The sequence below is a fragment of the Bombina bombina genome, chromosome 2 (assembly GCF_027579735.1).
Source record: "Bombina bombina isolate aBomBom1 chromosome 2, aBomBom1.pri, whole genome shotgun sequence".
In the NCBI taxonomy this organism is placed as follows: Eukaryota; Metazoa; Chordata; class Amphibia; order Anura; family Bombinatoridae; genus Bombina; species Bombina bombina.
Genome location: NC_069500.1, coordinates 1288759586 through 1288776755, shown reverse-complemented (window position 1 = coordinate 1288776755; position 17170 = coordinate 1288759586). Strand labels below are relative to the sequence as shown.

The 17170-nt window shown below is 39.0% G+C and overlaps 1 protein-coding gene across 1 annotated transcript in view; it reads left to right on the top strand.

Annotated features, from left to right (window-relative positions):
- Positions 1–17170, top strand: part of LAP3 (leucine aminopeptidase 3) — a 96261-nt gene that overhangs the window by 54385 nt on the left and 24706 nt on the right. Inside the window, exons 10-11 of the mRNA XM_053704110.1 lie at positions 159–261; positions 5109–5188. Of these exons, the coding sequence (XP_053560085.1) occupies positions 159–261; positions 5109–5188 (183 nt within the window). The remainder of the gene's footprint in view (positions 1–158; positions 262–5108; positions 5189–17170) is intronic.

The window sequence follows — 17170 nt, the reverse complement described above, 5'->3', positions numbered from 1 at the left end:
TCTAATAGATATGTAGCAACAATTTGAATAGGAATGTAATAGCCAGCAGTGAGAATTAATCGGGAAAAGACATTTCCCATTTATGTCCTGCACAATTATTATAAATGCACTTTAAAGTCTTGTTTAGCTAAGGGGATTACATGTTCTTGTTTTAACAGGTTGATAATACAGATGCGGAGGGAAGGCTTCTGTTAGCTGATGCTCTCTGTTATGCCCACACATTCAATCCAAGAGCAATCATAAATGCAGCAACATTAACAGGTAAAATACATTTTGTTTGATTAAATAAAATATGTACACATTCGTATATTTACCAAGATAAAAAGACTTGAATTCAGGTTAATATAGAGAGAAAATGTAAATGTGACCTCTCTTAGAACGCACATATCTCATTTGTTAGTGTCAGAAGTGGGACACCAGGTTTTATATGAGGGACGCTGGATTATATAGTGTATTTGAGATTTGAACCCTTTCTGATATGATACTTTAGAAAATAAATACTGGTGTTTTGTCAGATTTTTCTACTACGCATGTGCAAATCTATGTCACAGCATTCCACAGGTAATGCTAAAGATGGAAAATATGATGGGGTTAGAAATAATTACTACCGCTTTCCTCAGTAATGCGGTGATGTAAGGAGTGCATGCGTAGTAATGCAGTAGGAAAATCTGACGGAGCTTTGCTCCAAACTGTTTGCACACACGGGCAGCGCATGCTCGGGACCTCATCTAAATAAATAATTAAAATCATAAGGTTAAAATATTTACAAGGAATTTTGGAATTTGTGCAGCTAATATTTAAACCTTTATTAATTTAATTATATTTTTAGATGAGTTCCCGCGGTGTGTGCAAACAGTTTGGAACAAAGCATTGAGAAAGTTTCCACAGCTCTATCATATTTTCCTACCACCTTACTACAAATTAGGTCACCACTTTACTGAGGAAAGCAGGAGTAATTATTTAAACCCCGTCAGATTTTCCTACTTAAGTGTGCATTATCATACCAATTAAAGTGCATTCCACAGATGCTTTAGCATCCTCTGTGGTATGCGGTGACGTAGGTTTGCGCATGCACAGTAGGCGCGGTTGGAAAATCTGACGGATAGAAATATCTTACAGAACACCGGACCAAATATGTTCTTAGGGTGTTAAAAAGCTCAAAAAGTAATCTTAATACAAGATACCTTTTGGTCTCAAGACCTCTAGGGGGCGTTTAGTCTAAAGATAAACGGCAAATATAAACCCACAGACAATATGTATCAATTGGTATCCAATAATAAATCACAAAATACAATTGATAAAATGACCTATACTTATATAATAAGTCCAATATAGTTCCTTCTGCAGGAGAGAGTATATAAATGATTACAGTTCCATGTGAAAGTCTCATGTCTGCACAACACTATAGATGGCTGCTCCTTTTCAATTCCCAACTTCGGATCACAAATCTCTACAAATACAAACAAAAAGAGGGCACCTCGTGTATATTATTGGTTCTATCGGACATATAATAATGCACTCAGATACAGGGTACACTCACATATAGTGGCAGCACCCTAATGTGCTGGTACGAGCCTACTACAGATTCACAGTGCTCCAGCCCACTGTATCCAGGCTACTCGTATTCCCCAAATACGTGTTCCACGTGAAGATTTCTTGTTATCAGGTAGCAAGATATTGGTACACAAGGACTAGGTTTAATATTAAATCAATATTTTAATAAAAACATAGATAAAACCAATGTAGCCAATGTGTACAAAAAAGGGGGGACTAAACAGTGTATGTCCCCTAATGTGTAAAACGTTTCTCGGCTGGCATGCCATTTCATAGTGTGACAGCACCACCACATAAACAGAATAACAGTAGATGAGGTTGAAAAAAGACAGCAGTTCATTAAATTCAACCAATACAAATCTTAATATACTTACAAAAAAGCTCTAGTTGACCTTAAATTAATCCAGTTGAATAAACCTTAACCATTTAACACAAGGAATCGTATCCCTGAATTCTGTTTCTAGCCAGGAATGCATCTAAACCATTTTTAAATGTATCTAAGGTATTGACATTTACTACCTTCTCAGGTAATGAGTTACACAATTTGATTGCTCTTAAAGTGAAAAAACATTTATGTTGCAGGAGATTAAATCTCCTCCAGCCTTAAATTGTGATCTCTTGTCACAAACCATTTTCTTGGAATAAACAGAGCTTTTGCCATCTCTGTATATGGACCTTGAATATATTTATATAAAGTAAATGTGATCTCTCAAGCACCTTTTTTTTTCTAGAGAAAACAGACCCAGTTTGGCTAACCTCTCCTCAAATTCTCCATTTCCCTTATTAGCTTTGTGGCGAGTCTCTGAACTTTTTTCTGTCTGCAATGTTTGTTTGTTTTTTTGAGATTGGTCCCCAGAACTGCACTCCATACTCAAGTTAAGATCTTGCCAGAGATGTATATAGTGACAGAATGATGCTTTCCTCCTTTGCATAAATGCCTCTTTTAATACATTATAGTATCTTATTAGCCTTATAAGCCGCTGCCCTGCATTGTGCGCCCATCTTTAGCTTGCTATCTATAGCTACTCCCAAATCCCTTTCCTCCTCTGTTTGGCTACATCTAGTCCCATTTCAATAATAGATTGCCTGCTTATTTTTACTTGTAGAACCTTGCATTTTCCAGTATTAAATCTAATTTTCCATTTACCTGCCCATTCTAATTTTTGTAGATCCCCTTATAAAGGAAGTTTATCCTGCCCTGACCTAATAACCTTACACAACTTTGTATCATCTACAAATATAGAGATGTTGCTATTTAATCCTTGCTCCAAGTCATTAATGAAAATATTAAGACTAACAGGCCCTAGTAGTACTCCACTGTTTACCTTTTTGTCCAATCTGAGTATGATCCATTTACTACTACCCGTTGCTCCCTGTCTTTTGTCCATGAGCTAACATTTTCAGCTATTCCCAGTCCTTTACTTTTGTACGTTAATCTCTCATGCGGCACTGTATCAAACGCCTTTGCAAAATCCAACGATGGATAAAGGGGAATCAGTTGATATATTTTTACTTCCTTCCTTGTAGAATCTAATTAGATTAGTTTGACATGATCTATTTCTCATAAAACCATGCTGATTTGAACTCGTAATCTTGTTTACACAAATATACTCATCACTATAATCCCTTCAAGTATCTTCCCCACTATTGATGTCAAACTAAAAGGTATATAGCTTCCTGGATCAACTATGCTTCCCTCTTTTTAAAGAGTGGCACCACATCAGCTTAGCATGTTTATAGACAACCCTCTACTAAGTTCTTGTAAAACCCTAAAAAACATCTGGGCCTGGAGTTTTATTACCTTAATATTATACAGTTTGTTTCCCCTGATATCCTCTGGAGATAACCCAGTTAATGGTATGGGCTTGTATGTTCTTGTCTGATTCAAAGTATCTCTTAGTTTCTCTTGTGTATACTGAAGAAAATAACTGGTTAACTAGCTCAGCCTTCATCCTGGCCCTGTTAATCATGCTACCCTTCACACATTTTAAGGTACCTATATTGTCCTTCTTTGATTGTTTGCCATTTATGTACTTAAAAAACCTTTTAGGGTTTGACTTATTTTGGTATGTTGAGTCCGTTCTATTTTCCTAATTTCTCAACACATTTTAATTTAGCCACATTGGCTTGGATTTATTTGTTTTACATTTATAACCATGTGGTATGTGTTGATATGTATTTATTTATTTAATAATGTTTTAAATGTTATCCATTTATCCTCTGTATTCTCTCCAATCTGGCTGGAGATTCCTTTGAAAATCAGGGCCTATATAAGTAGTGAACAGGTGTACACCTCTCAGACATAATTATGGGCCTTTGGGCTTGAAACATTGTTGATTTGATGAGACCATAAAGGTCAATATTTTACTTAAAGGGACAGCAAAAATGTTTGTTTAAAAAGAAAGATAATCCCTTTATTACCCATTCCCCAGTTTTGCACAGAAAAACATGGTTATATTAATAAACGTTTTACCTCTGTGATTACCTTGTTTCTAAACATCTTCTGACGGCCCCCTGATCACATGACTTTATCTATTGACTTGCATTTAATCCAATTAGTGCTGTGTTGTTGGTATCCGCACAATGTTATCTATATGGCTCATATGAAAAGCTAATACAAAAGCATGTGATCATGGGACTGTCTTTAGGGACTTACAAACAGACAGAGATTTTAAAGTTATAACGTATGTTAATATAATCACGTTTTTTTGTGCAAAGCTGGGGAATGGGTAGTAGCAGCGTTATCTATCTTTTTAAACAATAACAATTTGTGTGCAGACTGTCCCTTTAAGTGACTGGAATTCCCTTTTCATACATTATTATAAAGGAATAAGAACCAATTTCCTTGATGCAATGGATTTCTGCTTTTCATGTCACATTCATTTGTAAGTTTTGCGAAAACTCTCTGAACATTCTGATATATATATATATTTATTTTTTTTTAAATAAAAAAATAACATTGTGCTGATTTTCAGACTCCTAACCAAGCCCCAACGTTTTAGAAGTAGACTGTGGTCTACCTATTCCAGCTGGCTCCTTTTTGTGTAACATTTTTTCATATGCAGTGGAAGGGGGGTGTCTGCTGTTTTTGCTTTCCAGACCATTTCAGTGGGTGTCCCTGTCTAACCTTTTCAACAATGCTAAACTGAGAGCTTCTAAGTTGGTTTTTAAAAGGTTTTCTAGTGGATTTTTAGATCAGTATCTGTTAATAGATTTCTTTATGGTAGTGTATTACATGCAGTTATATTAATATTGGTGTATACAGTCCCTTTAAGTAATTAAAATAATATTGACAATATGCACAGGTAATATCTTTTTACATGCCAAAAGCAGATTTCTACATTTTTGACTTAATAAACACAATTAAGTTTTTAAGGTTCCTTATTTCAATGTACAATCATAATTCAGCTGTAAACATGCTTAAATAAATTACTATTACCTAGTGCAGAATGTTTATGGTTTATTTTCATCTGTTTTGGTATTCTGTTTATTTTTGTTGTCTGATGTAGATCATCACCACCTACCTGATTTTTCTTCTTTTTATAAATTTGTAGGGGCTATGGATGTAGCACTAGGATCTGCCGCCACTGGAGTCTTCACAAATTCATCCTGGTTGTGGAATCACCTTCATCAGGTATGAATCCTTTTTACATCTTTGGAAATATTGAAAAAGAGGAATCAAATGTAGTAACCCATTTATCAAGATATATAATATACAATTAAATTTATCACCTGTTACCCAGTGACAGCATCTGGCAAATAAGAAGCGCCTTATTTATAAACCTAAAGTTCCTGCTTGCTAGCAGTTTAAACAAATTTTACTTTTTTTTGCTGTTAAAATATTTCTGGAAATTGTAAGTTCCACTTTAGCCTAGAAAAGCTGAAAGTCAAATTATTTACTCCCGCAGGCTGCATGACTGGGGAAACTGCACAATCCAGGAAAGCAGGAAATGTACGTTTATAAATAACAAACACTTATCTATACATTTCTCACTGGGTAAAAGGAGCTACCTGCACAACCCTTTATCTTGTAATGTCTCCATTTTGTTATGGTTATTTTAGGACAAGCAAAATCATTATTTGCAATAGGAGAGAGGATAGTAGATGGTTTATTTGTGGATATTATTGGACAGACATCGGCAATAACTTACAGTAGCAGTCTACCTTTCAGCAATTATGGACTGTGTGCCTATAATATGAATGTGTCATCTAAATAAAGCGCATGAATTTACTGTATTTCTATAAATATATACTTACATTTAGCTATATAATAGTGTTTAGGAACCAATTTGAGCCTTCTTGCTTAACAGTAAATGTTTACAAAATTCTAATTAATCAACTGAGCAGAAGCCGTGCAAAAATATGTTAGAAGTAAGATCAGAGGCGGCTCTAGAGTTAGTGAGGTCTTAGGCAAAACTAAAATATGAGGCCCCTCTTAACACACACAAAAGAAAAAAAATGCACAAATTAAAGGGACATAAAACCCACAATTTTAAACAACATTACAATTTACTACTGTTATTAAATTTTCTTTGTTTATTGTTATCCTTTGTTGAAAAGCTGGGATGTAAGCTCAGGAGTGTGCATGCGTCTTCAACACTGTGGCAGCAGTTTTGCAACAATGTTGTACATTTTAACTGGAGCACTAGATGGCAGCACCATTTCCTGTCACGTAGTGCTTCAGGCATGTGCGCGCTACCTACCTAGGTATCCCTTCAACAAAGAATAACATGAGATTGAAGCAAATTTGATAATAGTAGTAAATTGGAAACTTTTTTTTTTTTTAAATTGTTTTCTCTGAATAAGGAAAGAAAAAAAAAAATGGGCTGCTTGTCCCTTTAACCACACATTTATTTGTATAACCTGAGTATTTTTCATGCAAGGGTCACCAAATCCAAGGAGCCCAGAGTTTTACTTCTAGCGCATAACTTTTTTCATTATTATACGTCTATCTATACACAAACACTGTTATCTGAGTCCAAAGATGTATGTGGCTGGCCCAATATTCTTACAGGCCCCTGAATGTGAAATAAATCTGATCCCTTTCAAAATGACACGCTTTGGTGGGACCCACACTATCATCAGGGGTGAGGGTATGAAAAGGTTCAATGTAGATCCTGTATTTATTGTATGAAGAAGTGCTTATGAGATGATCGTGTTATTCCTCAGAAAGGACACACTGACCTAGGAGGGGGGATAAGGGGACTTGCCTGAGGGGCACCACAATGTATCTTAACCAAGGATGTGCAAATGCTAAGGACGGCCCTGCTTAGGGGGAGGGAGCAGCTGTCGCACTGCTCTCTCTAGTTCTGTGCTGTCTTGCTGCAGTGGAGCAAAGTCGGGCAAGAAGTACTGAGCTTTTCTATCACACATTGAGGCCTATTTATTATTGTGCGAACGGACATGATCCGATATTGTGGATCATGTCCGCCGCACATCGATAAATACGCTGTTGGCATTTATCATTGCACCAGCAGTTCTTATGAACTGCTGGTGCAACGCTGCCCCCTGCAGATTCACGGCCAATCGGCCGCCAGCAGGGGCTGTCAATCAACCAGATTGTATTGGATCGGGTTGATTTTCAGCGATGTCTGTCCGACGCCTCAGAGCAGACAGGTTATGGAGCAGCGATCCAAGTCTTCATAACTTGTGTTTCTAGCTCGCCAGAAACACGGGGCTTCAAGCTGATAAATATGCCCCATAGAGCCAAGTGAGTGAGTGTTTATGCAGATAAAGAACCCATAATGCTCTGCTGCGGTCTGCAGTTCCTTGAACACTGGGCTTATTGCAGCTGGAGTCCCTACATTATGACATGCCTAGACACTATGCCACCAACAAAAAAGGCAGATTCCCCCCCCCCCCCCGTGCGATGCCATTATTAATTTCCTATTTGGCCTAATGGTAGAGCCGCCTCTGAGTAAGATGTGCAAATACACATGCAAAAAAATGCATGTTTATACACCTAATACATGTACATGATTTTGATTGGTAAACAATGAAAACATTATTTGGACCCACCCACTCCTTCTTAAAGGAACAGTCTAGTCAAAATTAACTTACATCAGTGTTTCTCAAACCTAGTCCTCAGAACGGGCAGGGACGGGGTGTTAAAAAAATAAATCCTAAGACCAAAGTAATATAAATAAAATTCTAAATAAAGTCATATCTTTTAATACTCTTAGGCAGCAAATCAAACACAAGCTCAAACCACTGGTATAGCTATGTGAGCTTTGTATTTAATTAGTCTCTGCAGAGACAGTGCTAAATGTTTTAATGTTAATTGGACATTTTAATACTAGATTCTTTAAAACCCATTAATATTCTAGATTCTGGCCACTAAAATCAGAAAAAATGCACAGTAACACACTATATAGCATACACACACACACACACTACACAGCATACACTTGTACATGCAGATACACACACACACTACACAGCATACACTTGTACATGCAGATACACACACACACTACACAGCATACACTTGTACATGCAGATGCACGCACACACACACACACTACATAACATACACTTATACGTACAGATACACACACACACACGCACAACATACACTTATACATGCAGATACACACACACACACACACACACACACACACATTTATAGATACAGATAGAGACACACACACTACATCATATATGGGTATCTGTAATTCATTGTATGGGCTCCTGGGGTTGGCAAGCACATTAGCTGGCAGTCTGAGGCTACCACTGTTTGTTACCCTGGTGTTAGCACTGCTCATCGTATAAAACTGAAGGCATACTAGTATTATCACCAGGGGTTAGAGGTCATCACTACCAGAGGTAGGTTAGAGGTCACCATTACCTGAGGTCAGAGGGTATACAGCTTTCTTACTCCTGCTTAAGCCACACGCCTTTTTATTTTCCACAGGGAATCTAACAGGTATCTAACCCTGGGAGAGAAAAGCCAGCTGCTTCTGAGTATGGGCCCAATAGAATAAAAAAAAAAAATTAATGCATGGGGCAATGCGGGACAGATGGCTAGCAACCCGGGACAGACCCCTAAAATCAGGACTGTCTCGGGACAGTTGGGGGGTATGTTTTTTCCTATTCTATTTAAGGAAGTTTACTATGAAATCTCATGAGATCACAAAAAAACAGTGTGAGATCAGCACTGATGCAGCTGATTGGCTTTTTTTTTTTTAAAACATGTAGCTGCTTTACAGCAGCTGAAGTAAAACTGTTCACAGAGCACTTACTCTTGTGAGCTCAAGAGATTTTGAGGTAAAATATCTTCCCTTTTTTACATAGAGATGTTCATGTGAGATTTTCATGTCCGCCTTTTACAGCTATTCTGCATCAATTTCAAGTGATTTAGCATATGAGTATTATGTCCCTTTTTTAAATATAAGTCTTTAAAATGTTAACCCTTACCTGTCTGTATCACCATCATAAGAATTACTTGCTGCTTCCCATTTGTGTTTAAAGAGACAGTGTACTGAAAAATAGTTTTTCCCTTAATGTGTTTTCATTTATGTGTTTTGACAGCTGCAGGGTTTAAAATGTATGGGGTATTGGTGGAGGGTCGTCGCATCTCTACAAGCTCTAGCAGATTCAATGAAAATCTGATGATTTTTAGAGAAATCCTACAGCACAACCACTCAAATTAAACCGCATTTTACTGCTCTATATTGTGGAAAGGTTACCACATCTTTTTGGGCTGTATTCTTGATACTGGAGCCCAGGATCGGACATAAGAAGCCTAGAGCAGCGGCTTGTAATAGGGAATGCTTCCCCCTCAATACACTGAGGTATCAAGCCTTAAAGGGACAGTCAAAACTAAAATTGTTATTGTTTCAAAAGATATTTAATACCTTTACTACCCATTCCCCAGCTTTGCACATCCAACATTGTTATATTAATACACTTTATAACATTTTAAACCTCTATACAATATATTTTAATACCATAAGATTGAATTAAAATAAAGCTGATGATGGGTATCAGTTTGCATAATTATAAACAATACGATTAACAACTTAAGAGGATTGAGGGCCTTATGTCCTCCTTGATAGAAAAAGCTCCTTTCAAAATCCTAATCAATTTCTTCACCGCAAAACATATACTCACAGATATGACCCACAGACAAGCAGAAATAATATTTATTTCCAATGGTATGTAGAGTCCACGAATCAATTCAATTAATAGTGGGAATTGAACTCCTGGCCATGAGGAGGAGACATAGAACACTCCAGCATAGATGTTATCACCCCCACTTCCCATAAACCCTCAGTCATTCTTTGCCTTGTACATCAGGAGGATATGTGAAGATAGTGTCTGAAGATATTAATCCTTTAATGGGAACTTTCCCTGCAAGCAGGCGTTGTGTCCATGTAATCCTCTTTAGTAAGAGTAATAGTGGCTTTTAGCAGTTGGAAGACAGTTGGGTAGTCCTTGGTTCTCTTCCAACATTTATGCTACCCTATGTAGAAAACCAGGGTTGGTTACTCTGCTTTTCTTTTTCTACAGGCCTCTGTCAGAGGTCGGCTAAGTCTGTCATACCTGAGAAGCTGTTTCCTGCCCAGCAGCTGGATCCACAGGTATGTGCTCTTGCCTTCTAGAGTTGGAAGGATTCAGCACTTTTGAGGTTAATCCCTCAGTGGACAGCAAGTGGGACATAATTATATTTCCAAATAAAGGGATAATTAAGCAAAACACTGACTGGGCACTGTAATTGCACTGGAGTTTAAGGGATTAATGGACATTACCCTTTTGGTTGAGGCTGGCTATGAGAGGGATACTGGGCACTTATTGGGCTAAGTTTTAATTGCCCTCATAGTGAATTTTGCGTGTGGTGTATTTATTTTCTTGCTATCCACAGAGGTTATATCGGTGCACATAACGATATTTAATTACTTTATGTTGTAGTCAGCGCAGCGGAACTCGCTCACCTTCTACTGAGGCGCAGTACGATTTTCTCTGTTGCAATCACTTGATCACTCTCCGTAGCTTCCCAGCGTTGGATTGGGGTGTTTGGCGATTATAGATCGTATTACTGGCTATATTCTTGACTAATACTGCAGTGCTTTTTATACATTTAGCTAGATGGGGCTTCCTGGTCACCGGAGTGGTAAGTCTTCAGGGCAAGGCTGAGGTTTTTTTTCTTGCTATCCACTTTTTTGTTTTTCAATAAAAAGGTTAATAAACCTATTTTTAGGGATAGTTATTAAAAATTCATAGATCTTATAATTTTTTTCTCTTGGGAATCATTTTCCACCAATATGGACTCTGGTAAATGACAAATGTTTGTTGTTTGGAGGCTCCGATTATTCCTCCTGTACAGTTTTGTTCCACATGCTTAAATAAAATGTTACTGTCTAAAAATAAAGATACCCTCTCAGAGCCATCTGTCTCTCAGGATAATGTTGTCTGTGCCATGCCTCAACTTTCTACTCAAACATCCCAAGCTTTAGCAGTTTCACAAGCAGTGCCCTGTGGTTCCTCTCAACCTGTTCCTGGGGGTGTATATTTACCAGGTGATTTTGCTGCGCAACTGACTTCTGCAGCTTTGAGTGCCTTACCTATTGCTGGTAAGAGAAAAAGAAAATCTAAGAACATATCTAAAGATAGTAGTTCTGATTCTGCCCAGGCTGCCTTAGCCAGTCTCTCAGTTATCTGAGGAGGATCACTCCTCTGTGGCTTCTGAGGGCGAGATCTCTGATTCTGAATCTGCTGTTGCTAGTACAGAGTACTCGGAGAAGTTTACACCTCAGTTTACTTTTGAAAGAGGTTATAGCTACTTTAGAGAACTCAGAGTCTACTGTTGCAGAGACTCATAAGAAGGCTAATAAACTTAACAGAGTATTTGATGTCAAACCCAAATCTGTGGAAGTATTTCCTATTCCAGATCGCATGTCTGACATATCTTAGGAATGGGAGAAACCGGGTGTTCCTTTTTCCCCATCTCCTGTTTTTAAAAAGATGTTTCCTGTTGCTGACTCTGTGTGGGATCTTTGTCGCACTGTTCCTAAAGTAGAGGGCGCTATATCCACTCTAGCCAAGAGAACCACTATCCTTCTAGAGGATAGTTCCTCCTATAAGGACTCTATGGATAGGAAACTGGATGGTCACTTAAGAAAAATGTTCCTACCATTACTGGTGCACCCTCTTATTAATACAACTCCTTGTCCGATCTGATTTCGGAGGAGATCCAGGATAGGATCAAAGCTTTAAAACTGGCTAATACTTTTATCGTCAAAGCCAGCATGCAAGTAGTTTTGTTTGGGGGCAAAGATTTCTATCTTGCAGAGCCCTGTGGCTCAAGTCTTGGTCTGCTGATGAGACATACAAGTCTAATCTTTTTAAGGGCAAGACTTTATTTGGTCCTGGCCTGGCTGAAATCATTTTCACGATTACTGGTGGAAATTGAGCCTTTCTGCCACAGGACAAGAAGGGTAGACCAAGGGTCGCCAGAATTCAAATTTTCATTCCTTTCGTAACTTCAAAGGACAGAAATCCTTCTCTTCTTCCAAGCCTGAGCAAGCCAAGACCTCATGGAGATCTAACCAGCCTGGAATAAGGGTTTACAATCCAAGAAACCTTCCTCTGAGTCTAAATCGGCATGAATGGTCTGCCCCCGATCCAATCATGGATCAGGTGGGGGCAGGCTTTGCTTCTTTTAGCCGGCTTGGATTCTCAATGTCCCAGATCCTTGGGTAGGGGAAGTGGTCTTCCAGGAATACAGGATAGGATTCAAATCTTGTCCTCCCAGGGGCAGATTTCTCCTGTCCAGATTGCAATCCAGGTAAAGAGAGAGGCTTTTTAAACTGTGTAAAGGATCTCTCTTCTCTGGCAAAACAAGGTTGAGGATTTTATTCCAACCTAACCTATTTGTGGTTCCCAAGAAAGACCAAGTGTCTACAAATTTCTCAAGGTTCCGTCCTTCAAAATGGAGACTATCTATTCTATTCTCCCTTTAGTTCAGGAGGGTCAGTTCATGACTAGCATCGACCTGAAGGACGTGTATCTTCATGTTCCTATTCACAAGGAACATTTCCAATACCTGCGGTTTGCTTTTTTGGACTAACACTTCCAATTTGTAGCCCTTCCTTCCTTTCTGCCTTGCCATCACCCCTCAAATCTTTATGAAGGTTCTAGGGGCTCTTCTGGTAGTGGCCAGATCTCAGGGAATTGCAGTGGCTCCGTACCTGGACGATATCTTGGTTCAGTCGCCATCTTTTCATTAAGCAAGATCCCATACAGATTCTCTGTCAATTCTCCGCTCTCACGGGCGGAAGGTGAATCTGGAAAAGAGTTTCTTTGTGCCAAATACCAGGGTATGTTTTTTTGGGGATGATCATAGACTCGATCTCCATGAAAAAATTCTTGACGGAGGTCAGAAAATCCAGGCTTCTTGCTGCTTGTCTTTCATTTCAGTCCTCTGTCCGTCCATCAGTGGCTGTGTGCATGGAAGTAATTGGTCTAATGTTGGCTTCCATGGACATTATTCCTTTTGCTCGTTTCCATCTGAGACCTCTACAGGTATGCATGCTCAGACAATGGAACGGAGACCACTCGGACCTCTCTCAGAGGATATTCCTAGACAACCAGACAAGAGACTCTCTCTCCTGGTGGATCTTCCAGGACCATCTGTCCCGGGGTACATGCTTCCTGAGACCATCTTGGGAGATTGTGACCAAGGATGCCAGCCTTTCAGGTTGGGGAGCTGTTTGGGGTTCCTTAAGAGCTCAGGGACTTTGGACTCAGGAGGAGTCTTCCCTCCCAATAAATATCCTAAAGTAGAGAGCTATCTTCAATGCCCTTATAGCGTATCCTCAACTGAGTTTGGTCCAGTTTATCAGATTCCAATCGGACAACATTACTTCGGTGGCGTATATATCAACCACCAGGGAGGAACACAGAGCTCCTGGGAAGCGGATTATGTAAGCAGGCAGACTTTTTATCCAGGGTAGTGGGCCCTTCATCTGGAAGTGTTCTCAATGATAACCCTCAGTTGGGGAGTTCCGGAGTTGGATCTGATGGTGTCTTGTCTAAACGGGTCAAGATCAAGAGATCCGCAAGCAGCTCTGGTCGACACTCTGGCGGTTCCTTGGGACTTCGGTCTCCTTTATCTGTTTCCTCCATTTGCCCTTCTTCCTCGGGTGATAGCTCGTAACAAACAGGAGCGGGCGTCGGTGATCCTAATCGCCCCAGCTTTGCCTTGCAGAATTTGGTTTGCGAATCTGGTAAAGATTTTGTCCTTTTCCCTTTTGAAGTTTTTCCTCTGAGGAAGGACCTTCTACTTCAGGGTCCTTTCCTATATCCAAACCTAGATTCTCTGAAGGTGACTGCTTGGAGATTGAACTCCTAGTCTTGTCTAGACGTCGTTTTTCAGATAAGGTTATTTATACCATGCTTCAGGCTCGTAAGGCAGTAAGGTGTGGCATTAACGTTTTTTGGTGTGAATCTAGGGGTTTCTCTTGGAGTCAGGTGAGGGTTCCCAGCATTCTGTCTTTTTTTTCAGGAGAGCCTTGAGAAGGGCTTATCAGTTAATTCTCTGAAGGGCCAGATCTTGGCCCTTTCAATTCTTTTTCATAAATGTCTGGCTGACTTACCAAATGTTCAATCTTTTTGGTCAGAATCAGGCCTTTGTTTAAGTCTGTTGTTGCTCCATGGAGCCTTAATCTTGTTCTTAGAGTTCTGCAGCAGGAATGTTTTTTGTTTCTTTTCGCTATTTCTTCTGCTCGTAGAGTCTTAGAGCTTTAGGCTCTGCAGAGTGATCCCCCTTTACTTTTATTTTTCATGCAGATAAGGTGTACCAAATTGGGATTTCTTCCTAAGGTGGTTTCGGACCGCAATATTAATCAGGAAATTGTAGTTCCTTTGTTCCGTCCTAAACCTTCTTCACATAAGGAACGTCTGTTGCAATCTACTGCCTTTTTTGTTCTACTCTCTGGTAAATCTAAGGGCCAGAAGGCCATTTCTACTCTCTTCTTTTGGTTGAGAAGTGTTGTTCGATTGGCTTATGAGACAGCTGGACAACAGCCTCCTGAGAGGATTGTGGCTCATTCTGCGAGAGCCGTCTCTTCTTTCTGAACCTTTAACAATGAGGCTTTTGTGGAAAAATTCTGCAAGGTGGCCATTTGGTTGTCATTGCATACTTTTTCCAAATTCTACACATTCAATGTTTTTGCCTCAGCTGTAGCTTCTTTTGGGAGGAAAGTTCTTCAAGTGGTGGTGCCTTCTGTTTAGGTCCGCCTGTCTTGTTCTCCCTCCCTTCCATTCTGTGTCCTCTAGCTTGGGTATTGGTTCCCACTAGTAACTGAATGGACTTGTGGACTCTCCGTGCCATTAAAAAGAAAAGAAAAATTATGGCATGGTGAGTCCACGACCCGCCCTTAATTTAGTTTTAAGACAGCTTTTGTCTTTCTTTTTGTTTGTTTTTGTTTGTTTTTTTAAACCTCAGGCACCTCTATACCCTCTGTGTCCTCTTCTCTTTACATATTTCTTCAGCTGAATGACTTAGGGTTTATGGGAAGTGGGAGTAATATGGGAGTGTTTATTGCTTCCTCCTGATGGCCAGGAGTTGAATTCCCACTAGTAATTTTATGGATTCATGGACTCTCGATGCCAGGAAAGAAAATAATTTCAGGTAAGCATAAATTTTGTTATTCAACGGATGGTGACACCTTTCTACATTCAGTCGAATCGCTTATATATAATATGCCCTAAGAGACCAATGACCTATAGACCTCACTACCTAATACGTTTCAGCATTGTTGCCTGTGGCTGGGGCTGCGACCAAAAACTATGTTGTGATAAATATTAGCAGCGTCAGCACATCTCTCTAAATATTATGTATTTCGCCTCACTATTTCTAATTAGGCACTAATACTGTATATATTTTATATCCCTGCTCGTAATCTCCTATATACACTTAGACAAAGTTTTTTTCCTTGTCTAAATATCTTCATGATTGCTTTTTTTTTTTTTTAACCGCCACTAGATGGCTCCATTAGTATGGCATAATGTATAGGGACACCTGCTTTACTTACACATACTTGTGTTGCAAACTAAATTCCTTATCATAATCATCAAAGGTTCATATTATGATGACCAAATCCCTGCTACATAGCCATGATACCCCTATTGTTCAGGTTTGTTAAATGTGATAATAAACTTGTTATAGTCTTTGTTGTATAGAACTGTTTTACATACTATAAGTGTATACAGTTTTGGCTTTTGCATCTTTATTCTTCAAATAACCTTGCAAATATAATATTAAACATGATAACAAAAATTGCATCTCAGAAAAGATTATATTTTTCTCCTCAACAAAAAAAATAATGTATGAGGTATACTTCTTTTTAGTTTTTTTGTATTTAAAATGGCTGTTTCTGCTAATTGAAACAACCAAATAAAGTGTACTGAGCTTGTAGGGAGAGAAAACCTCATCTGTCTATTTATAAAAACAAGAAGACAGAGAAGCGCAACACAAAATCCTCATCTTATTTCTCACAGTTTAATCAATGCTTAGGACTTGATGATCTAAGGCTCTCCTCTCTGGCGAGATTATCTAAGAAGCATGATGAGATCCCTAAAATAATTTTAGAACTGCTTATTTTTAGTTTAATAACTGTTTATCTCACAATATAAATTAACTTTTTTTTATTTTTTTTCCCACCTTGATTATTCCAACTCTATCCTCTCTGGTCTCTCTATTTTGCCATCTTTCTCCTTTACAATCATAATAAATGACTCTGCCAGGCTGATTTTCCTTGCACGTCGCTCTTCATCTGCTGCACCTCTCTGCCAATCATTTCACTGGCTTCCTCTAGCCTCCAGAATTAAACACAAAATTCTGACTCAGACTTCAGACCTTGTCTCCAGATACTCTCCCTCCTATCCCCTTCGCTCTACTCATGACCTCCTCCTCTCCTTGTTATCTACTCACATTCCCGTCTACAGGACTTCTCTAGACTGGCCCCTATTTATGGAACTCTCTACCTCGATCCACAAGATTCTCCTCTAGTTTTGAAAGTTTCAAGCACTCCCTAAAGCAGGGGTGTCCAAACTTTGCTCTCCAGAGGTTTTGGAACTACATTTCCGATGATGCTCAGCCAGCATTTTATCTAGCTGAGCATCATGGGAAATGTAGTTCCAAAACCTCTGGAGAGCAAAGTTTGGACACCCCTGCCCTAAAGACTCTACTGTTCAGGAATGCATACAACCTACAATAAACCTTTCCTAACCCCAGATCCTCTCCTCCTTTATTATCCCTGTGAACCCCTTAGCATGGAATCCTACGAGCACAGCTGTTAGTAGATCACTTTCAAGAGACCTGATTTACAACAGTGCATTTCCTGGCAGGGCCCTCTACCCACTTGTTCCTTATAAATGCTACCTTGCATATCATACCTCTGTTTATAGCGCTGCAGATTCTGTTGCCGCTCTACAATTAACTGATGATAATAATAATATACTGCTTTATGGGTGTGAAGTCGTCTCCATTACAATATAATGCTCAAAAAAAGCCCCCAAAGATTTTGGATGTGAAATTACACAAAATATTTTGGGGCTTTTTTTTGGATCATTTATGATGTTACCTTTTATGCCTCTCCTTCACATATGAAAT